This window comes from Alternaria incomplexa (assembly GCF_024043165.1).
Source record: "Alternaria incomplexa strain BMP 0042 chromosome Unknown scaffold_7, whole genome shotgun sequence".
Lineage (NCBI taxonomy): Eukaryota > Fungi > Ascomycota > Dothideomycetes > Pleosporales > Pleosporaceae > Alternaria > Alternaria incomplexa.
This window is the reverse complement of record NW_026249856.1, coordinates 886,127-907,771: the sequence shown is the minus strand read 5'-3', so window position 1 is coordinate 907,771 and position 21,645 is coordinate 886,127. Positions and strand designations below refer to the sequence as shown.

The window sequence follows — 21,645 nt, the reverse complement described above, 5'->3', positions numbered from 1 at the left end:
AGGGCTGAGTTGGCGAAGAAGATCATGTTTGGCGCGGCTGGGGAGTGATTGTATGCAAAAGCGGAAGAGTACGAGGGAAAGATGGGTTCAGAACGAAGAATGGCAGAGAGGCACGGTGATGTCTTAGCAATGGAGGGCAACAGAACTTCTGGCATTTACACTACTTCTGTAACGATCCATGCTGTAAGGCTTGAATGTTGGGAAGACCTTAGGTCTAGGTCGTATTTCACGATACCTCAAGTCTTTTGACAGGGAGGATGTGCATAGGAAGAAATCGAGATCTTGTTTAACAGATAACTTTCGATATGTACATTACATTTGCATTTGCTTTAGTAGCAGCTGACACCCTACTTTGATGTGTCCAGGACATAGCGTCCAGCAATAGCACCCTTGTTCATCTTGTCATACACCATCTGGAGTTCAGAGAGACCAACGACCTTGAACGGAGCCTTGATCAAGCCGCGGCGGAAGAACTCGATAGCCTCTGAGCTGTCCTTGCGGTTACCGACGTATGAACCTTGAATTCTGATCATCTTGATGACAGTCTCGAAGACGGGTGCCTTCAGGTAAGCGCCAGCGGGGAGACCAATGCAGATGACGGTACCGCGTGGGCGGACGTACTCGGCGGCTTGCTGGAAGGGCTTCTCGTTGACGGCAACGAGGATGACAACGTGGGGACCAAGACCATCGGGTGTTGCCTTCTGGACGTCGGCGACAAGGTTCTTGCTCGTGGAGAAGTCAACAAAGGCCTCGGCACCAAGCTCTCCGGTGCACATCTTCTTCTTCTCATCGCCGGTGTCGATAGCGATTGTTCGTACACCCATAGCCTTTGCGTACTGGCAAGCAAGCGAACCGAGACCACCACCAGCACCGACGATGGCGGCGAATTGACCGGGCTTGACACCCGACTCCTTCAGGCCCTTGTAGACGGTGATACCGGCACACAGAACTGGAGCAATGGCAGCGAGATCACATTCCTTGGGAATGCGGGCGACGTGAGCAGCCTTGGCGATGCAGTATTGCTGGAAGGTACCGTCGACAGTGTATCCAGATAGAAGGGGCTTGGGGCAGAGGGGCTCGTCCGCTTGCTGGCAGAAATCACAGGCCAGGCAGGAACCGTTCAGCCACTTGACACCTTGTGACGAGTTAGTATTGGTCGAAAGACATGTGTATTCTTTTCGGAAGTATCTCCAGAATACACACGCTAGAAGAGGGAACTTACCGGCGTAGTCACCAATCTCTACATCCGTGACGAGGTCACCTCGTGCGACAACGACACCAGCACCCTCGTGACCACCTACGAGAGGCAGCTTGGTAGCCTAGAAATAATTAGAATGTGACTTCGGTATAAAGAAGAGAAGTACTCACCAAAGGCCAGTCACCGTTCACAGCGTGAAGGTCGGTGTGGCAAACACCACTGTACTTGATGTTGACCAGAACCTCATCAGGGCCAGGCTGCTCGACGGGAATCTTCTTGTACTCGACGGGTCCACCGGTCTTCTGGATGACCTGCGCCCATTGCTCCTTGGGAATTTCAGGCATGTTGGTAATGTTGAGTGAGTATAGTAGGTTGTCGAATGTGAGAGTGTTTGTAGTAGCAGATCGAAGATGTGATTGATGGTGGATGTCCTTGATTGTGTAGAAGACGTACGCTTTATATACTTGTCGTCAATGCCGAAACAAGCTCAACGCTTTAACCCCACCTGGGGACCAACATGTCACTTCGCCAGGGTCCGGATACATTCGCGCCTTCTTACAGGAAGCTACAGGCAATGCGTCCGTTCATCCACGCCAAGCCAGGTCTCCTGCTCAACACGTCGGAGTTGGACGATCACTGATGGACCTTGTTCATTGGTCAATCATCATAGAGGTACACATGTACAGTGGAGCTCTGGAGGGGTACACGGAGGAGGATTGGATGATGGCTGGATCATGATGCATCGGCTGGGTGGGAGCGACCACAGCGCAAGCGCGAAGCACCCGTGGTAAGGCGAAAACTACTGCCGGAAATAGGAAAGTTGGTGTGGCCTGACTCTAGCGCATGTAAATCAGCACAGGGACTATGGTTCGAGGCAAACCGTCGTTGAGTATGGTGTGAGGGGTGATTTGGGGGATGGTCGGCTAGGTGGGGTCAGCGCCAGGCTTCTAGCTTCTTTCGACAGAACATCTCCTGATGCTCGTTGCTCAGCACACAACGGCCACGGCCGGTGCCGCAAATAACTCAAGGCAAAAAATCGTTCTTGTTCAAGTGACAGGTGAACTGAAGGCGCGAATGGCAATGGTAACGTCCTACCCAGGCTCGGCGACAGTTCGGTTCAATCGCGCCTTGTCTCCATCTGGTCCCTCCACTGCATTACTCGACAGCTCATGTGAGAGCCAAATCCACGTAAGTGTGCATTTGAGTTGATGAAACCTGCCAGCTGGGTCGGTCGAGCGCAGATTCCAAACGCTATTGCCAGATCTTCTGCGTAAGCTCTCCCAGCCACATGTAGCCGTGCATCTACATCTCCCAATTGAGGACCTCGAGAAAGCTAAGCGACCAATAAGAGAGTTTTAGCTCTGCCTCTAGACAGCTCCACCACACGCGGCTCCTGTCGTACTATGCGGGGGTTCTGGATGCTAGGAGGCGTGGGAATAGCGCGTCCGCAATCGCGGGGTAGCGGACACTGGCTTGCTCGCGTCAATCGAAAGCGGCCGGATGTTACGGAGCAAAGGGACGGTTGAGGATGGATGTCCTGTGAGCTCAGAAACATAGGCTCCGAGCGAGATCTGCGTTGGCTGGGAAAGTGAGGGGCTGGAGATCTGGTGGTAAAAAGCACAGGGATTCCCAGGTCCGGAGAGCGGTGTTTTTCGCTGGGCTGGCTGTGCGGATGACGGGAGGGCGAAGGTTCGGAGACGCTCGCAACGTTGGAGCACAAGGCCCGTCTTATACGTCGCATACATGAGTACCTTCATAACCTCCTGCGAACTACACGGCCGGTCGCGACGGGATGACAGGTCGAGTATGATGAACGACCAGCCTAATGCGGTCAGCTACGCTGCCCATCAAGGACTTAACTCGACCCAGACCATGGAACGACCGCCTGCTACAGTACCCAACCACTGATTACCATGGCAGAACGGAAGTACCTCATCTGAACGACGAAACTCAACGGCGTAGTCTATAAAGGTAGATCACCCCGAATTTGCATCGCTGTTGGATATTCCAACTTATAAGATGGGCTATTACAGGCTGAATGATCAAATCCATGCACGAAGACAAGGAGCGCGAGTTTCACAGAATTCAATTGTGGTATCATTAATAGGCCAGAGCTCAAAAGCTCTCTCGTCATAAAATCGTTACAACATAAGGCATAGGAGCGGAAAAGCTTCAGTCGAGAACTGATGCCCCATATTCGTACGTCTCTATTGCACCATCACGTCGACAGCCTCACCATTGCCGTTGGCCGGCCGCTCGTCGGCGTCCTGCAAGCCAAGAGGTAGAACGGGAGGGATGTCCTTTTGAGCAGCTCGCGCCTTGGTCTCCGCCCACTGCCGTAGGCGCACCAAGCTCCTCATGCGTGACTCTCCATGTGCCCCCATGCTCGTGAGTATTGCCTCGTTGACCTTGCTCGCGACATGCCGACGAAGCGAAGGCTCAAGCAGTTCATTGAGCTCCTTCTGGAGTGTTCCAGGGGTGGCGGGAAGGAAAATGAGCAACGACATAGTAAGCTCGAGATCCTTCAGGAAGTCCGTGTTCGTAGCTGCGCGAGGAGCTAGCTGAGATGACGCGAAGCTAAGAGCGGGTGTGATATCGGAGGCGGTAGACGATGTGCATGTGCGGATGAGCTCAATGAGCTGCAGACGCAACAGCGCGAAGTGTAGCGATGGATCTGTGTCTAGAATCTGACTCGGAGTTAGCAAAGCCCAACAAAAGGTATGCGACATGAGTGAATGTGTTTGTTTGCAATCATATTAAGGACTGAAGGTTTGATTATCATCAAAGAGATTCTGCGTGGTGCATGAAACTGGATATAATCCTGCAAGGGGTGGACGAAGTGGGAAGAGAATGCGTACCTGAGGGTTTAGATCATTGATCTTAGTAATGGCGGTGTCAATGTCGCCAGCATGGATAGACCGTCGTATTTCTACGCGGGACTGTATGGACTCCTCTTCAAGAGGTAGCTGGATGTTGGCTTCCTTGGCGAACTTCTCAGCAGCCCTAGGGTAGCCTTCGCTGACCAGATAGTCCATGATGACAAAGTTGATGTCCCTAAAGCGCATACGTTAGCTTGTTGGTCGAATGCCAGACAATGTAGTGCGCAATGCAGCAGCTACTGCGAGATCAGAGATACAAGTTAACATGTTCTCCACACGTTGTTTCGGAGAGATTCCCAACTTATTTTGAAATCATCATGTGGGGCAGTAGCTGAGGCAGCGCGGACAGGTAGCAACTTACGTCTTGGACGGCTTGATGTCATCAATCTTCCTCTGGAAAGGATGCTGTGTTGGCGTTGCCGCCGACACAGAAATGGTAGATGAGCTCTGCATGATTGTTAGAGGGTGGTGAGTTTTGCGACAGCAGATGCGTTGGAGCTTACCATGGTGAAGCGAGGCGCTCAGCAAGCCTCAGCCGACGTCCATCAGTGAAGGATAGAGCTGCCCGACCGTTGGTCGAGTGTGCTGGCAGTCACGCAAAGCTTGGTGCGTGATGAGAGAAAGTTTGTGAGTGAAGGTTCGTGGAAGAGAAAGACTGAGCTTGCGAGCTTGGCAACGCTAGTGGGGTGGGTCGTTATTATGTAAGCGCGAGCCTAAGTAAAGAGCCGCCCGCTGCAGAAACCCGATCGTGCTGGAACCCTGCATACACCCTCGACATTATTCAGTCTTGCTATGAGAGGTGCGGTTTGGTAGAGCATGAGATAGCAGAAACACGGTCTCATTTGAAAATCCGAAGAAATCACAAATATGGCCTCGGCAGGCCGCAGAACGCACTACGAACCGCCGTGGGGCAACGCGAGCATTATTGGTGTAGCTGGTAGTTCTGGATCTGGAAAAACTTCTCTGGCACTGGCGATAGTGGCATCTTTGAACTTGCCATGGGTTGTCATCCTGTCTATGGTGCGTACCAGCCTCGTACAGTGGGTCACGTGCTCCAATCAGCTAAGGACCACTGCATGTAGGATTCGTTCTACAAGCCTCTGACGCCAGAGCAATCTGCAGCGGCTTTCCGGAACGAATTCGACTTTGATTCGCCCGACGCTATAGATTTCGACATCCTGGTCGAGCGCTTGAAGGACATCAAGAGTGGCAAGGTGGCTGAAGTGCCTATATACTCTTTCCAAAAACACGCCCGCCTTTCCAAAACGACCACGATCTACTCGCCGCACGTCATAATTCTAGAAGGCATCTTTGCTTTGCATGACCAACGCGTGCTCGACCTCCTGGATCTCAAGATATTTGCGGAAGCCGACGCTGACCTGTGTCTCTCGAGACGTCTCGTACGGGATGTGAAAGAACGCGGACGCGACATCGAAGGATGCATCAAACAATGGTTCGCTTTCGTAAAGCCAAACTTCTACAAATACGTTGCGCCGCAAAGGGAGATTGCTGATCTCATCATTCCAAGAGGTATTGAGAACAAGGTCGCAATCACCATGGTGAGCAATCAGGTTCGACAGACGCTAGAAAGCAAGAGCATACAGCATCAGACGGAGCTGAGACGACTGGGCAAGATCGCGGAAGATAGCCCATTGAGCGATAATGCTATCGTACTGCAACAAACGAACCAAATCAAGGGAATGCACACCCTGTTACTCAACCCGACCACGTCGAGAGAAGACTTTATCTTCTACTTCGATCGCATGGTCGCGCTTTTGGTCGAGAAAGCTGCGGATTTCTTGCCTTTTGAGTCACACAAAATCACTACGCCCCAAGACTACACGTACCAGGGACTCAAGAAGGCTGCGGAAATCAGCGCAGTAGTAGTCTTACGTGGTGGAAGTGCATTCGAAACGGGCCTTCGAAGAACCATTCCAGACTGCAGGACTGGGAGAGTATTGATCCAGACAAACTACAGGACTGGAGAACCGGAGTTGCATTACCGGGCTCTTCCCGAGAACATCGCAGAGCATGGACTGGTCTTGGTTCTAGATCCGCAATTCTCCACAGGTGCAGCGGCATTGATGGCGGTCAGGGTACTGGTTGACCATGGCGTACCGGAGAACAGAGTTGTCTTTGTGACATATACGGCAGGGCGCGTAGGTCTTAACAGGGTGTTGAGCGTGTTCCCCGACATTAAGATTGTGGTCGCAAGGCTGGGTCATGACGAAGAGGCGCGTTGGATCGAAACTAAGTACTTGGGATGCTGAAACAGGTGCGCAAATCACGTATAAAGCAGGTAACGACGAGATTGTTGAGATTGCGTACCAGCTTCAGTATATGATCGCATTTCACACATGATTGTATATAACCAACATAGTCTTGCCCGAACGCCGTGCCTCGTGCCAACGCCGATAAATGCCAGATTCGCACCGAGCCAATGATGCACCGCTGTATACGTTGGGTATCATAGGAAGTACTCTGTCGTGACTTCCTTGCCTTGCTGTTGCTGCTGCTCTGCTCGGTGGACATCGTTGTCGGGGCTCGCATCGAAAACATTGAAGAAGCGTTCACCGGTATCGCTGACCTCCAGTACACTGGCCATGTTACCGCACCGATAGCAGTAATTCGGTGCACTCCAGACAGTGCTAAGTCTGTCATCGTACAGAACCTGATAGCCCTCTTGACATAACTGATGTGCGCGTAGAATATGCGACATGGAGTTGACTTCCAGAAACTTCTTGACAACTTGTGCTCCAAATGTATAACCTGCACCCCTTGGGCTGAGCGAGAATTCGTCTCGTTCGGGATCTGGGTCGCTCCAGACTAGGTCCGCCATAGGCCCCTCGTGAGGTATCTCTCGGAAACGGTCGATGATTTTGATTTGGTCGATGGAGTGTATTGACGGCGAGAGGCCACCGTGTACGCAGAATATCTGGTCGTTGATGACGACGGATAGAGTGAGGAAGTCGAACATGTCGGTAAAATAATGCCATACGTTTGCGTTCCCGTACTTTCGCGAGCACTCGGTGTAGAAGCCATAAGACTGAGTGACTCCGCGCGATTCGTGGTTTCCGCGTATAAGGTGGACTCGGTGTGGATAGCGAAGCTTCAGGCATACGAGGAGCGATATTGTTTCGACAGAGAAGAGACCGCGATCGACGTAGTCACCTAGGATATATTAGCGTCATGAAACGAGGTCGCGTGCAGCATACGGCCAATGGACGGAGACGCACCGAGGAAGAGGTAGTTGGTGTCAGGACACGGCCCGCCAATCTTGAATATCTCCATCATATCGAAGAACTGGCCGTGGATGTCACCCACGACAGTAACGGGCGCTCTGATGTGCACCACATTGCTCTCTTTCATGAGCAGCTCCTTGGTTTTGGCGCATATTGCCTCGACCACCGACTCGGCGAGCAGCTCCTTCTTCGACAGGCGCGATATGCATTCATCGAGGTCTACGGTAGCTGCCACAATGTCAGCACAGCCACCCAGGGAATGCGCAGGCGTCGGCGACTGACGTACACGGTAGGCCGGGCATGGTGGTGTTTGTGCGGTGGGTGTTGGTGTTGGGGCATTCGCGGCGCAGCTCAGGGTATCGAGTCTATACTGGTCGCTAGCAGGTGTCTGTATCGTACAATCATCCTCGGGGGCGCATCGAGGGGCGGTATCTGGGCGATGGCGCGAGAGCGAGCGACATGGCAATGGGGGGCAATGTGTGCCTGTCGGCCTGAAATGCGGCGGCATCCCGCGCTGGCCCTGGCCCAAGCGCAAAACGTGACCACGCTCCAGATTTCATTTCTACGCGACAACCGTTGGCATGCTTCAATGGGACGGGTGTGCACTCGGCGTCTTCACCCTCAAGTCTTCCCTCCTGTCGCGTCACTAGATTCTGATGTCCCGAGGCCAATCTCCTGCATTCCTCGCAACCCGCCATCTGCATCCTGCTGTGCTCTCAATAGCAACTTCCAAGGGTTTTCCTCACATCAGCCTGGCTTGTTTCACTTCAGGGCTCTTTCCGTCAACTCAATTCCGTCTTTCCCAACGTCATAGTTCCGCCCAAATCATTCAGCCTTCACGCGTTATCAGAGCACCCTAAGTTCAAAGTCCCTCCATGAGCTTGGGCTTCTCTTTCGTCGTCCTGGCTCGTGCGCTCGACCAGACCAAATTTTGAGACGCGCACCTCCCAACTCAAGAACACTTGCCTACATCCAGTCCGACCTACATCACCACTTCCGAGAAATCCATCGACTCCATTTCTTTCTATACGGTCCCGAGCATCTTACTCCTGACGTGCATCGCAACAGGTAATTTCCAGAGTGGGCATGTCGTGGAGCGGGCCCGTAGCAGGTTCGGCGCCTTTCCAGCAGCAACCGTATGGCAATGGCCAGCCATACGGCCAACAGCCGCCCTATCAATATGGACAGCAGCCAGGACAACAACCGGGATACGGACAATATCAGTCAGGAGCTGCCTATCCGCCGGCCGGTCCACCTCACCGTGCTCCTCATGTTCAGTAGGTTTTCTTTATCTCACCACGTACTTGCAGCTCGGCCAGATATTTTGAAAAGAACAACAACATCGAACCTCAAGTTTAGATTCCCCAAAGGCCGTTTTCTGACATATGTGTAGACCTCCAAAGAAGAAGGGAAATCCGATAATTACTCGGTATCCCCCTCCCCCAGGCTATCGTGGGCCGGCGCAACCCCAGGGCCCTTTTGGAACCACTCATTTTCCCAATCAGTACCAACCGCCGCAGCCTGCATTCTCACAACCACCCCCAGTACCTCCAAGTTACCCACAGCAAGGTTATGCTGCTCCCCCTGCGCACCATGGCTATTCCGCCCAGGGTTATAATCAGCCGCCGCCCCAAGCTCCAAATTACCCACAGGCCGCATATCCGCCGGTGCAAGCTAATTATCAATGGCCACAACCAGGTTATCAACCAAATACAGGTTACTCGCAACCTCCGAATCAACCTCCTGCGCAGCCCTATGCACCACCACAGAGCCACTATCAAGGATATCAGCCTCAGCATGCGGCCACTAACACCAATCAACAGGCTTATGGACAGAATCCAGCGTGGTCACAGCAGCAGGGGCAAGCATCCTATCAGTCAAACCAACACAGCTCAATCAACGGATTACCCAACGATAGTCATTCCACGCCGGATCCTCACGCTACACCAACACAGGCGACTGTTCATCTCACTACATCTCGTACCCTTCCACCGTCAAATCAGTCCACGAGTGCTTTGAGTGAGGAAAGTTCAGGCGAGAAGCCGCAACTGTTCCTTGCCTGGGACGACTGGGATTTCGATTTCGATGGTGCTATATGGCCCAAAAGCAATGAACCTGTCGATCCGGCCCTAAGTCTCGGAGTTATCATCTGGCATCCCGCAAAGCAGGTAACACGTGCATTACCATCAACCTTCGCCGAGGCCGAAGAAGACGCACTGAAACCTACGCCGGAGAAACTGGACAACGGAGATTCAGTGTCGATGTACTTTACAGCCGACAACTCGCATGAGGCTTTCTTGAATGTTAGGCAGACAGACGAATGGGAGACACTTCAAGATGACCCAGTCTTCGTCGTATTCACAGACGAGGACATGAAATCCAATCTCGTCTCGCTAGAGGATTGTATTGCTCAACGAGATCGACCGGACGAATTGTACGAGGAGGTACAGCAGGATGAGGATCTGGAGATGCGCGATGCTACGTGGGACATTATGGATAACCTTGAGCAAGCACTCGCTACAAACAGTGGATCCACCAAACCTGCCACTACGGAGTCTGAGACAGCACCTCCTCAACAGCTAAGCCAAGAAGACATCCTGGCTAAACTGGGCGTGACCGGGACCCCGAAGCCACCATCAGATGAGCAGATTTCACTACCATTATCTGCCTCCGATGCGAAGATCCCGTCGGCACTTCCTGGCAAGCCATCATTGCCTTCTGCCTTCACAAAGACTGCAGAGCCTGCTCTTCCACCTCAACGAGCGCAATCGTATGGAGGGCATCGCAACAATACACATGGACCTCCGCTGCCTCGGCCGTATGGCTCCATGTCGTCTTCCACCACCTCTAGGCCCCCACCTCCACCTCCACCCCCACAACAACAACGCTACGATCCTTGGAATGCGCCTCAGCATCGTGGCCATGGTCTCGATGGCTCCAGGGGCAGTCCAGCGCTCTCTGAAGGAAGCAACCACACCATGGCTGGCTCTGATTTCGAGCCCGAAAATCCCAGCAGCGAGATACGACAGGATGTGCCAAGTGCAACCTCACTCGACCGAGGCGATAGCTCTTTCTCTCGGAAGAGGAGCTATGAGGATGCGGACCACGAGCATGAGCGCTTGCGGCAGCAAGAAGACTACAGCAAGCGAAAGCGGCGCTCTCAAGTTGATGCTGCGTACAGGTAAGACCTGCCAATTCCTTTTAACGCTCTCCAATTTTCGTGCAGAATCTTACTAGTCACAGCCGACGTTGAACGTCCCGTCAGTATGAGTACACCCACTGCAATGCTTGCTCAGAATTCTTGTCAGAGCCGTCCATTCTTGTGGCTGCCGTGTCATTCGTCAAGAGCACCTCCCGCCAGCCTCTTGACCTTGCACAATGGTCTTTTTAAGATACTGGATCATCCATTTTATGCAGCATATTATCATGCGGGATGATGCCCTACATTTTCATTCACTGCTTTGATACTACACCCTCACGTCTACAGGGGTTGACGACTGTGATCCCATTTTCTGTCTAAAGAATGCTTTGATGAGTTTGTTCAGAAAGGGTGGCTTATGGGTATGGCGTCATTCAGCGCTTGATGTTCATTTCACAGGGCACGTTATGTCCTTTTCTCTTCACTGTCTGTTCAAGACGTTCTGTCATCTTGTCATCTTCACCACCATTTATATCAATCTCATTCGATCTTCCCACTTGTCGCGTCAAATTCTGTCGATGTCATCCTTTTATCTGTTCACCTACCACCATGTTTGATCCTTGTTCTTCAGATCACGTTTCCTTGGTGTTTAGTCCCGTAGTTCGCTCGGAGATTGCGATCCATGTTTTATCCCTATAGTCCAACAAGATCACACAATCGTATGTGCAGTAAGTATATGTTGGTACTCGTGGTGTGCGTTGCTAGCTACTTCAAGTAAAATGGCGCCAGCCACAGGATATGCATACTACGCTGGCACTCAGGTAGCCAGCTGCAAGCTATTCTCTACCTTCCAGCGAGGGCTGTGACCTTGAAGATCTTTGATCCATGATGCGTAGCAGAATCTACAGGCTGAGCCACATGTGCTAATATCAGGTGCTAATATCAGGTGCTGGGGAGGACAGCTCTTCTGTATGTGATCCAACCTGTGTGCCACACAAAGCGTTTGTTTTCAATGGGACATGAACACGTACATATTGAACTAGAGAATCAAAACGGATTATGTGCAACGTTCGGTGATCTTGGATATCTGATAAGTGACATATGGATATGCTGCGAGGCGGGCAGTTGGTTTCCAGAGCTTGCCACTCGATAAGAATAATTTGTGAACGAAAGATCGGCTTGGAAAGACGTCGAATTGCAGAAGCGGCGCTTCATCTTGACTAGCGCCAGTGTGACAGCGGTGGTTCCCGTATATCGTATTCCAGGTACCTCGGCGAATGCACAGCCACGCACAGCCACAATGTGCGTCATCAGATCAAGCGACTGCAGGTACCTCTCACTCAGGCGACACCCCGACGCCAGCACAACGACTACGACCTTGTACCTACAGCTGCGCAACCCAACCCAGAACTCTACATCGCGATTCACTGTCATCATGTGCGGCTCCGACTGTTTCTTGATGCTTCTGAGCGTCCTGGTACGTCTACGTCCCCGAAACTGCAGCAGGCACCAGCCATCTCTTTGCGACCCACCGTCTTCAAGTACTGACACGTCAACTAGTTCCCACCTGTGGGGGTATGGGTAAAGAAAGGCCTCTGCAGTGCCGACTCTCTCATCAATCTCGCGCTCTGCTGTCTCGGTTTCCTGCCAGGCCTCCTACACGCCTGGTACGTGATCCTCCAAAACCCAGATCCGTACGACGCATACCAGCAAGTGCCCGACCGCGAACGCGGCGCAAACAGCAACGGCGGAACCACATACTATGTCATCACCCACGAGCAGCCGGCTGGAGGACAGGCGAATTACGGCACCGTGGGCAGCCAGCCAAGCAACGGCCAGTTCCCCGGACAGCAGAGTGGCGTGACAAACAGCTTTGCGCAACCAAAGGGAAGCAAGGCCGCGAAGGACGCTTCAGCCCCGAATGCTGCTGCACCGCAAGCCGGCGAGGGTAGCTCGAGTCAGCCTGAAGGGCCACCACCGACCTATGCAGATGTAATCAAGGGCGACAACAAGGTCCAGGGCCCGTAAATGGACAGACTTGGGCGCATATGTCTCAAGAGAAGGGACATGGAGAGCAGTACAATACGTGATAAGCGGCGCACAGGAGTGCTTGGACCGGCAGTAGGGCGTTCATGATACTGGATATGGTTATCTCATGTAGGAAAGGAGTACTTGATGTAAACATTACAAAGGATTCAATAATTTTGCTACGCCTTTCTCTTGCAGCCATGGTATACGCGACTAGCTCCTTTATCATGCGCATTGTGAGGCCCGTACGTCATCGGCCGGATTGCATACTGTGGCTGCATGAGCGAAGGCAGACATACAGATGCAAACCTGCGAACCGTGTCTTACTATCATACTGAGCGCTATGTCTATGGGCAATCTCGAACTCGATTTTTTGCGCACGAATCAGGCTGTTGCGGCGTGCCGCCACCCACGTCGCTGCGGCATGCCTTCGGCGAGTGCGCACCAATGCTGTGAGGACGGCCCCGGCATTTCTTTTGCTTTGTGCCCGCCGACATCCATGGCCGTTGCGCAACTTGCCTAGTTGGGCAACAGACATAGGAAAAAGCAAGAAACGTCGATCGTGTGAACGCAGGCGATAGGATATATTTTCCCTCGTGCGTGGTGTCCAGTCGAGGGTTGGTGCGCCATGATGGCGCCATCGTCGTGCCATCATCACTCCAGCTGTGCAACTGGGGTAAGGACATATGCAGGCGCAGATCACCAGGTCAGATGTGATGCATGTCTAAGAGCTATCATATCGCGTGTATATAAATGCAGGATTAAGCGGATGCTATTTCAGATCTCTGTCATGGCCGCATGCGTCTTGCTGCGAGTGTAAGCTTTGATGCTTGTCGTGCGTATAAAGATCATTCGCGGTATTTCAGTCGCACTCGGATGCAAGCAGACGCAAAGCAAGCGTCTGGAGCTTACGGTGTACAGCAGACGTGGTAAAACCTCCAGGGTGCAGCCTGCGACGCCAGCCAAACAGCCATGGGGGAAAGCAAGGAAACTTCAACAACACCAGCAGATTCCCCAGATCAAGTATCGTGATGCTTTGCTAGTGCGCAAGCTGGCATGCAGGGTCGACCAGTTAAGCGTTTCCAAGTCTAGCCGCGTCGTCATGCCCAGACCGCCTCTGCGCCCGATGCTAGCCCAAGCCCCCAGCCAAGTGCCTCGAGTGAATCTTGGTTCTCCGTAACAAGGCTTGACTATCATGACGTGAAGCTTCGCACATCTGTCTTCCGAGAGGCAATCACGTAGACTCCGAACGCAGTGATTTGCGTTTGCATGCGCGCGCTACTGTAAACACAGCCTTTTGACAATCCCGTTAGCTCCTATTTGCCCCCGTCAACTGTGGCTGAGGCGTTTCTCATTCGTGCATTCACACAACAGCCACAACTATACTCGTCAGTGTTGGACTCGTCAGTGCGCTGGCCTCCTGTCAACGCTGGTTTAATTACCCTTGGCTCCTTCCTCCCTTTCTCCATTCACTCACCGGTCCTTTGTTCTCAGGGCAGACCTCCAACGACAAATCTCCGACACAGATTGCACGCGTACCTGCGTCTGTCTCTCCCCGGTTGCATCAGGCACACTTTTTCGCGCGCTCGTTGGTCCAGACAATTGTTCGCCCCCATTTCATCCGTTTCGGCCCCCAGCCACCCGTTCCGAATCACAAGCAACTCGTTCCGAGTACTCACTTGGCATATCGAGCTGCACGTCGCACTTCTTGAGCGCGACTCTCAACTGGACCACATATCCACCACTAAGTGCAAGAAGACGGCACAGCTGCCGCGAAAGTAGATCAATGCGTAAGTGGATCCACATCTCCGAGAATCGAGATCGCGATAGGTCTCGATTATCCCTCGACCCGACTTCTTCTGCCAAACACCAGAACACATCTAATAATGAATTTAGATACCGTACGAAGGCAGGCACATCGCGTCGCGTCGCAACATGGCGGCAACGGCGCAGCGAACTACAACCCATTCGCCCGACAACGGTCTCGAGACGTTAACCTAGACGAAGAGAACGCAGTACACAGGACGCGATCGGAAACCCATGCTACACCCGCCATCGAGGAGCAAAGACGGCTAGAGAGCATGCAAGCAGGCAAAGAGTTCGGTATGTCCGGCCACCACAACACCGAACCATCTACGTCTTCTCCAACATACGGAAGCGCGTCTACGACTATCCCGGAGTCAACGGAGGAGAAGGATATGATGTCCGAAACGAATGGCGCGCACAAGGCTTCCGGCGACAGCACCATTGCGCCTTCCAACCAAGAGGCCAACGTCGGCCCCACCCGTCGTGCCAAATTCAAGGGCATCTTCCGCAAAGACCACGATGCACCAGATGTTGCGGCAGAGGACCCGGAAGACGACGAACTTTCGCTAGAGGAACGCAAGAGGAAGGCTCACAAGAGGAAGATACCAGTCGGCAAACAGATCCGTTTCGTTCTTTTCGGTGCCTGGATCAATGTTCTCCTCATCTTTGTGCCCATCGGGTTTGCTGTTAGATACGCACACCTGAAACCCGTCCCGGTTTTCGTCATCAACTTCATCGCCATCATCCCGCTCGCAGCCATGCTCAGTAATGCGACTGAAGAGCTGGCCATCCGCGTTGGCGAGACTCTTGGTGGGCTGTTGAACGCTACCTTTGGCAACGCCGTCGAACTGATCGTGTCCATTCAAGCCCTGCTCAAAGACGAGATCACTATTGTCAAGACTTCACTCATTGGCAGCATGTTGTCGAATTTGCTATTGGTTTTGGGTATGTCCTTCTTCCTGGGAGGAATCAACCGCCTGGAACAGTTCTTCAACGTCACAGTTGCACAGACGGCGGCATCGTTGCTTGCTCTCTGTGTTGCATCGCTTATCATTCCGACTGTGTTCCACAACACCATCGCCGAGGATGACAGCACCGCGAACAATGGTGCTGCCGATGCTGTCAGGAACCAGGAACTATCACACGGCACGGCTGTTATCCTCCTCTTGGTCTACGCTTGCTACCTTGCCTTCCAGCTAAAGACTCACGCTACCATGTACAACGAGCCTAGCCAAAAGGTCCCTAAGCGCAAGTCTGGCAAGAAGGAGGAGGGCGATGCTTCGCGCGGCATCGCAGCTATTGGCGCCGGTACCGCTGCAGCGTCCGGAGGCGGTGTCAACATGAAGTCACTTTTCAAGAACCCCGACGGCTCAGAAGACGACGACGACGAAGAGGAGTTCGAAACACCCTCGCTCTCTGTTCTCGGCGCTCTCGTTACTCTCGCAATTTCCACAACTCTTGTCGCTTTTTGCTCAGAGTTTATGGTCGAAAGTATTGAAGGTCTTACCGATACCGGTAAAATCTCTACTACCTTTGTCGGTCTTATCTTGCTTCCCATCGTTGGTAATGCTGCCGAGCACGCCACCGCTGTCACTGTCGCCATCAAGGACAAGATGGATCTGTCTATCGGTGTTGCTGTTGGCTCCAGTATGCAAATTGCTCTTCTCGTCTTCCCGTTCATCGTCATCTTGGGATGGATCCTTGGCAAAGACTGCATGACTCTGTACTTCGACAACTTCCAAATCGTCACACTCTTCGTCTCGGTATTGCTCGTCAACTACCTCATCCAGGACGGCAAGTCACGTAAGTTTACTCCCCTGCTTTGCTCATGTGCGCATTTTACTAACAAGTTGCAGATTGGCTCGAAGGCATACTGCTCATGGCCAGCTATATCATCATTGCACTGGCTGCCTGGTTCTACCCCGAAATTTTGGAGAACCAGTGCTAGACGAGGTCTCTCACAGACTCTTTCTTTGTTTTCTTCATGTGCATACTTGTAGGGTTTCTTCGGAAAGAGGTGGTGAATAGGGAGTCTTCTTTGCTTACATGGGTATACATACTGCACCTACTGCCGTTTCCTTTCGAATTTGTTCCGATACCCAATAACACGACAGGTGTATTGTAGCACCTTAACCCATAACAATATAAAGAATAATGTCTAACGCGGGTTCTTATACAATGATGCATATCATGTAGCAGGGCTGCAGGCTACGAAGTATCGCAACTTCGGGTTGTATGCTTCGAAACGGGTGCCGCTCTCTTCCTGTGTGAGCATTATAATGATGAATTTGCGCTAACCTGTTGAAAGGTCAGGAAACCTCGAATCGGTTTGCCGCCTACAATGCCTGCGTCACTCACGATGACAACTGTTCGGGAGGTGCGAGGAGGTTCTCAGCAAGTCGCGCACATTGTATTGCGCCAACCGGAGCCAGGAGACCTTAGATGGGTACATCGCCGACAATGTCTAATTCGACCACAGCCGCAACTCTTTTGAGGCGACCAGGAGGCTCTCAGCGAGTCGCGTACAGTGGACTACCAACAAATTTGCATTATGGTATTCCAGACGCTCACTCACCTCGACTTGAGCAAACCGACCTGAAGTGCTGGTACAAATGGCTTCTGACAGGTATCCCCCATGTATTACTCTCTCACCTCAATCTGGACCTCCAGCGTCTGCTGCGCATCTCTCTCACCTAGCTCCCCGCTCCGTCGTCTGTCGCGTGAGCCTCTATATAAGCCTCACTTTCTGCGCCTCCTCCGTCCTCCCTCCACCGCACTCCTCCTTATTCTTCATCAATCTTTCAACACTATTCCGACCTTCAATTAGTACACAACTACTACTAAAGTCCCACCTCAACGCTCAGCCATCATGGCCGAGCCGGATGGCATGAACGCTATGTCCGACGCTCAAGTCCCGGTACCAGCTAGCGATAACCTCGACCATGATCAAGATGCACTTATGGTCGAGCCTGATGATGAGGACAACATGGCCGATGCTCAGGTCTCGCTATCACAAGTCGAGAACATGGATCACGATCAAGACACACCTGTGCCTTCAATCGAGCAAGTCCGCGATCCTGACTCGCTGTTCATTCCTGAAGACGAACCCCCTTCCCAGATCCTTAAGCATCAACAAGAACCCGTCGCACCCATCGCCACTCCGCCAATGCTTACTCCACCTCGTCCAAAGGTGGCCGGTTCAATCATTCAAAAGATTCGCGCCATGCAGAAAGAACGGCAGCATCAGAAGCTGGTCGCTAGCAGACAAACACCAGCATATCCGACCAGCTCCAACCTTGACGATGAGGCGTATCTTGAGGCTGTCAGACCAGGACAGTCTTCATCCGCTGCTGTTCCGGCTATTATTGAGGACGATCTTGCGGACAAGAGAGCCATCAAAGATTTCCAAGCCAAGAAGCGCTATTACGATGAGGTGAAGAGGACGAAGGGTACTCTATCATTCGTAGAGCAGGTTGCGTGGATGAAGATAAGGGGTGTTGAGGAAGCCAGAAAGAAGAAGCGATCTCGCGATCTTGCCAAAGACAGAGAAGCGGATGACGGCGAAGTTGACCTTTTCCCAGAGTTCAATTTAACACGAAACATTGAGGAAGAGGTGGAATCTGATCATGACTTCGACTTCGCAGATTCTGGAACTCGCAAGCGCCGCCGACCGATGCCTACCAAAGAAGGACAGCCTATGTCAATGCATGATGCCGAGCTCCAGAGCATGCATGTGGCTCTTGAAGCAGAAGGCGACGCGTCACGGAAGAAGCAGAAGGGAGCTGTAGCTTCGGCCGAAGAACAGGCTTCTGTGCCTTCTGGTCGTGGCAAAGGCTCGAAGGGAAAGGGACCCGCGAAGCCAAGATCTGGCCCTAAAAAGCCCGTCAGGGCTCGTGGTAATAAGACTTCGAAGAATAAACAGGACGCTATTCACGCGGTCAAGCAAGCGGCGTCTTTGTTCAACGCCAATGTCTTCCAGCAACAAGCCGGCGCTAACGCAGCTGACCAGCCAGGGTTCAGATCAAGAAACAAAGCTGATGCGTTGAGAGAGCTCATCGCTAGCGTCCCGCTTGACGACAGAAAGAAGGCAACCACCGATATGAATGTTCTGTTGAAAGCGACAATAGACTTTGATGGTACGGGTCATGTCAAGGCAGACGGGAACGGTCTCTGGCGAGTGAGAGGTATGAGCACGTCACTCAAGCCCTATCAAGTGCTCGGTACCGCCTTCATGCGTCGCCGGGAGAATGGATCTGATGAACCGAAAGGTGGCTTGATGGCTGATCAGATGGGACTTGGAAAGACTCTCATGATGCTAGGTAAGTGCTCTCAACATACCTTGTCAAATCAAACTGACTCCTGCAGCGAACATGATCAACGGTCGACCACCTAAGAACGATACAGGCCCCAAGACAACTCTCCTTATTGCGACTCCTGCACTCTTGACGCAATGGAAGAATGAAATCGAGCTGCACACCGACGCCTCCAAAGTCAATATGAAGATTATGCGCTACGGCGCCGGTACGCGTCTTGACTCTACCAATTCCGCTCAGATTCTAGCAGGACACGACGTCGTTCTTACTACGTACACGGAAATCATGAAGTCGTATCCCAAAAACGAACCGCCTATCGAATGCCAAACTGCCGAGCAGAAGCTAGCTTGGTGGAGGGAAATCTTCGAGAATGAGAGGGGTCCTCTACACCGCATGATGTTCTTGCGCATCGTTCTCGATGAGGCTCAGGCTATCAAGAACCATATGTCGCGAACATCGATCGCATGTCGAGCTTTGATGGCGCATCACAAGTGGGCCCTCAGCGGTACACCAATTCTCAACAGCCTGACTGAGCTGTACCCTTACTTCAAGTTCCTTGGTGTCCCTCACACTGGCAGCTTCAAGATATTCAAGCACAATTACTGCGACAGTAAGAATGACGAGAACACCGAGAGACTGCTAGTGCGCCTTTCGCAGTTCATGATTCGACGCACCCACGCCGACGAGATGTTTGGCGCTCCCATCCTGAAGCTTCCTCAGGCTGACCAGTCAACTTACTGGTGTGATTTCAATTCCGTCGAGAGGAGCATCTACGACATTGTTCGCGCACGCTTTGCCAAATGCATCAACATGTGGGCGCAGAATGGCACTCTGGACAAGTCATACAGCAACGCGTTGGTGTAAGTACTCTATCTCAGCCCAAGTAACCTTGCTAACAATTTACAGCATGCTTCTTCGCCTTCGTCAATTGACCGGCCACATCCTCATGCTCCAATTCGTCATCCGTGACCTTCTCGAGCGCGAAGACATTGAGGCCATCAAGAGTGTGGTCGATAATGAGGCCAAGAACCCGAAGAACCAGAATGGAAAGACGATCATTTCAGTTCGCAAGCAGCTTGAAAAGGTTGCTGCTGACCAGAAGAAGAAGACTGCCGCTATCGAAGCCAAGAAAGCTGCCACCAAGAAAGCTGCCAAAGCTAGGAAAGACGCTGCCAAGAAAGCTGCCAAAGAGCGAGGAGAGGCTTACGTGTCAGAGGACGAAACTGCCAACGCCAATGCCATCGACAAAGACGATGATTTACTGGAAGAAGAGTTCGACCAGGTAGTCGAAGAAGACCCTGCAGATGATCTGATCCAAAAGTTCACCACAGGCGGTGAATTCGGCAAGGACTTCAACTTCAAGCCCTTCCTCGGCAGCCTCAAGACAGGTGAGAGTTGGGAGAAGACAAAGCAAAAGGCGAAATGCGGCTGGTGTGGAAAGCAACCCCGAGCGCCGCATATAACGTCCTGTGGTCACCTCATCTGCAAGGAGCCTTGCTACGAGAATGAGGTGATCCTTCCAATGGCCGAGGAAGACACGGATATAATCCCACCATGCAAGGCTTGTGGTGCTACTCCTACCCATATTATTCCTTGTGAGGTAGATGAGGACGATACACCTGATGCACCTGCACGAGGCACACGAGCCAACAAGAAGAAGAACAAGGAAAAGCAGCGCGCACGCCTCGGTCAAGAAGACATTGCAGAGAATTGGCTTACTTTCGCTGGCGATGACGTCCTACCCTCTGCGAAGACCATTGCTGTCAAGAGCCAGATCATCAACTGGCTCAAGGAGAACGAACAAGTCAAGATCATCGTCTATACGCAGTTTCTGGCCATGTGAGTAGCTTTGACTCCTTGATTCCCGCGATTCAGACGCTAACAGCCCACAGGATTCGCATTCTGGCACAGGTATTCAAGAAAGAAGGTTGGCAGTTTGCAGAAGTAAGTACCAGCCAGACAGCGACATGCCCTTTCGTCCGCTCGTTTGACGCTGAAATCAACCGCGAATGCCTCCCGGCACTACCCAAATCCTCAAGCTTTTGTAGATTGTTGCTAAACATATTGCGCAGTACCATGGCAAAATGAGCCTGAGCGCCCGCGATAAGGCCATCAGTTCGTTCGCCGAGAACCCAGATTGCCAGATAATGCTGGCGTCTCTGCGTTGTGGCGGCTGTAAGCACTCCCAATACTCTTACTAGCTGCTTTGCTAACTCGCATTGCAGTGGGCCTCAACCTGACCATGGCGTCCAAGGTCATCATGATCGATCCCTGGTGGAACTCGGCCTCCGAACAGCAGGCTTTCTGCCGCGTGTTCCGCATCGGCCAGCGCGAGGAGACGTTCATGAGCCGTCTCTGCGTCAAGAACACGGTCGACGAGCATCTCATCGGCATGCAAGATCGCAAGGACAAGGAGATTGCTGCGATCATGGAGGACGATGGCAAGACTATGAAGAAGTACGTGTTGATTTTTCTTGGCGATCGATCGACGCATAACTAACAACGAGCAGGATGGACACACGCACGCTGATGCGATTGTTCGGCAACTTGGAGGAGGACCCCGATGGTAAGCCTTTCATCATGGTCGATAACCCCGATCCACGCGGTGGTTTCAGGGCTGATCGTGATGACGAGGGCTATGCCGACGATCTCTAGTGTGGTACGGGATTTCGATGGGATTTGAGGTATACAGGCGTCTAAAAAGTGCGAATTTGAACTTTCTTGGGTCGGTTTGGGGACTACAGGCGTTGGTTTTGGCGTCGTGGAGTTTGATTTCGGGATGGCCTGGCGGGCTACACAGCACTCCTAGGATTTCTCCAGCGTCCAACGATGCGCTGGAGATCTCCCGGGTCCATGATGGGAATTTGTTTTTGGGCTAAAAAGCTATCGAATGATGCAAAAGTGCGACTACCTCGTTGCTTTATCGCGCCTCTGCTGCAGTCATGGACGCGTTCGCCCGGCTAAGAAGAGTCTCCAGATAAGGGCCGAAGAGCCAGCCAATCAGCGGGCTGCTGATAGCGAGGTACCTCAGCGACGCAGC

At 52.4% G+C, this 21,645-nt stretch overlaps 8 protein-coding genes across 8 annotated transcripts; 5 read left to right on the top strand and 3 right to left on the bottom strand.

The window, feature by feature from the left end:
- Window positions 1-347: 347 nt before the first annotated feature.
- ADH1 (alcohol dehydrogenase) lies at window positions 348-1,542 on the bottom strand (the record flags this gene model as incomplete). Its single annotated transcript, XM_051435047.1, has 3 exons — window positions 348-1,135; window positions 1,223-1,319; window positions 1,369-1,542. The coding sequence occupies 3 exons, from the start codon at window positions 1,540-1,542 to the stop codon at window positions 348-350; spliced, it is 1,059 nt and encodes a 352-aa protein (XP_051291071.1).
- A 1,863-nt stretch (window positions 1,543-3,405) lies between these two features.
- Window positions 3,406-4,530, bottom strand: J4E90_005493 (uncharacterized protein; the record flags this gene model as incomplete). The annotated part of the gene is made up of 3 exons (XM_051435046.1): window positions 3,406-3,885; window positions 4,057-4,252; window positions 4,439-4,530. 3 exons carry the CDS (start codon window positions 4,528-4,530, stop codon window positions 3,406-3,408), a joined length of 768 nt encoding a protein of 255 aa, XP_051291070.1.
- A 414-nt stretch (window positions 4,531-4,944) lies between these two features.
- On the top strand, window positions 4,945-6,347 carry J4E90_005492 (uncharacterized protein; the record flags this gene model as incomplete). Its single annotated transcript, XM_051435045.1, has 2 exons — window positions 4,945-5,097; window positions 5,160-6,347. The coding sequence occupies 2 exons, from the start codon at window positions 4,945-4,947 to the stop codon at window positions 6,345-6,347; spliced, it is 1,341 nt and encodes a 446-aa protein (XP_051291069.1).
- Window positions 6,348-6,544: 197 nt separating this feature from the next.
- Window positions 6,545-7,621, bottom strand: J4E90_005491 (uncharacterized protein; the record flags this gene model as incomplete). The annotated part of the gene is made up of 3 exons (XM_051435044.1): window positions 6,545-7,248; window positions 7,314-7,547; window positions 7,606-7,621. 3 exons carry the CDS (start codon window positions 7,619-7,621, stop codon window positions 6,545-6,547), a joined length of 954 nt encoding a protein of 317 aa, XP_051291068.1.
- Window positions 7,622-8,499: 878 nt separating this feature from the next.
- J4E90_005490 (uncharacterized protein) lies at window positions 8,500-10,504 on the top strand (the record flags this gene model as incomplete). Its single annotated transcript, XM_051435043.1, has 2 exons — window positions 8,500-8,596; window positions 9,036-10,504. The coding sequence occupies 2 exons, from the start codon at window positions 8,500-8,502 to the stop codon at window positions 10,502-10,504; spliced, it is 1,566 nt and encodes a 521-aa protein (XP_051291067.1).
- A 1,389-nt stretch (window positions 10,505-11,893) lies between these two features.
- Window positions 11,894-12,486, top strand: J4E90_005489 (uncharacterized protein; the record flags this gene model as incomplete). Its single annotated transcript, XM_051435042.1, has 2 exons — window positions 11,894-11,935; window positions 12,019-12,486. The coding sequence occupies 2 exons, from the start codon at window positions 11,894-11,896 to the stop codon at window positions 12,484-12,486; spliced, it is 510 nt and encodes a 169-aa protein (XP_051291066.1).
- Window positions 12,487-14,272: 1,786 nt separating this feature from the next.
- Window positions 14,273-16,240, top strand: J4E90_005488 (uncharacterized protein; the record flags this gene model as incomplete). Its single annotated transcript, XM_051435041.1, has 3 exons — window positions 14,273-14,276; window positions 14,383-16,095; window positions 16,149-16,240. 3 exons carry the CDS (start codon window positions 14,273-14,275, stop codon window positions 16,238-16,240), a joined length of 1,809 nt encoding a protein of 602 aa, XP_051291065.1.
- A 921-nt stretch (window positions 16,241-17,161) lies between these two features.
- Window positions 17,162-21,260, top strand: J4E90_005487 (uncharacterized protein; the record flags this gene model as incomplete). Its single annotated transcript, XM_051435040.1, has 7 exons — window positions 17,162-18,611; window positions 18,658-19,465; window positions 19,512-20,444; window positions 20,498-20,549; window positions 20,678-20,780; window positions 20,831-21,062; window positions 21,116-21,260. The coding sequence occupies 7 exons, from the start codon at window positions 17,162-17,164 to the stop codon at window positions 21,258-21,260; spliced, it is 3,723 nt and encodes a 1,240-aa protein (XP_051291064.1).
- Between the last annotated feature and the right edge of the window lie 385 nt (window positions 21,261-21,645).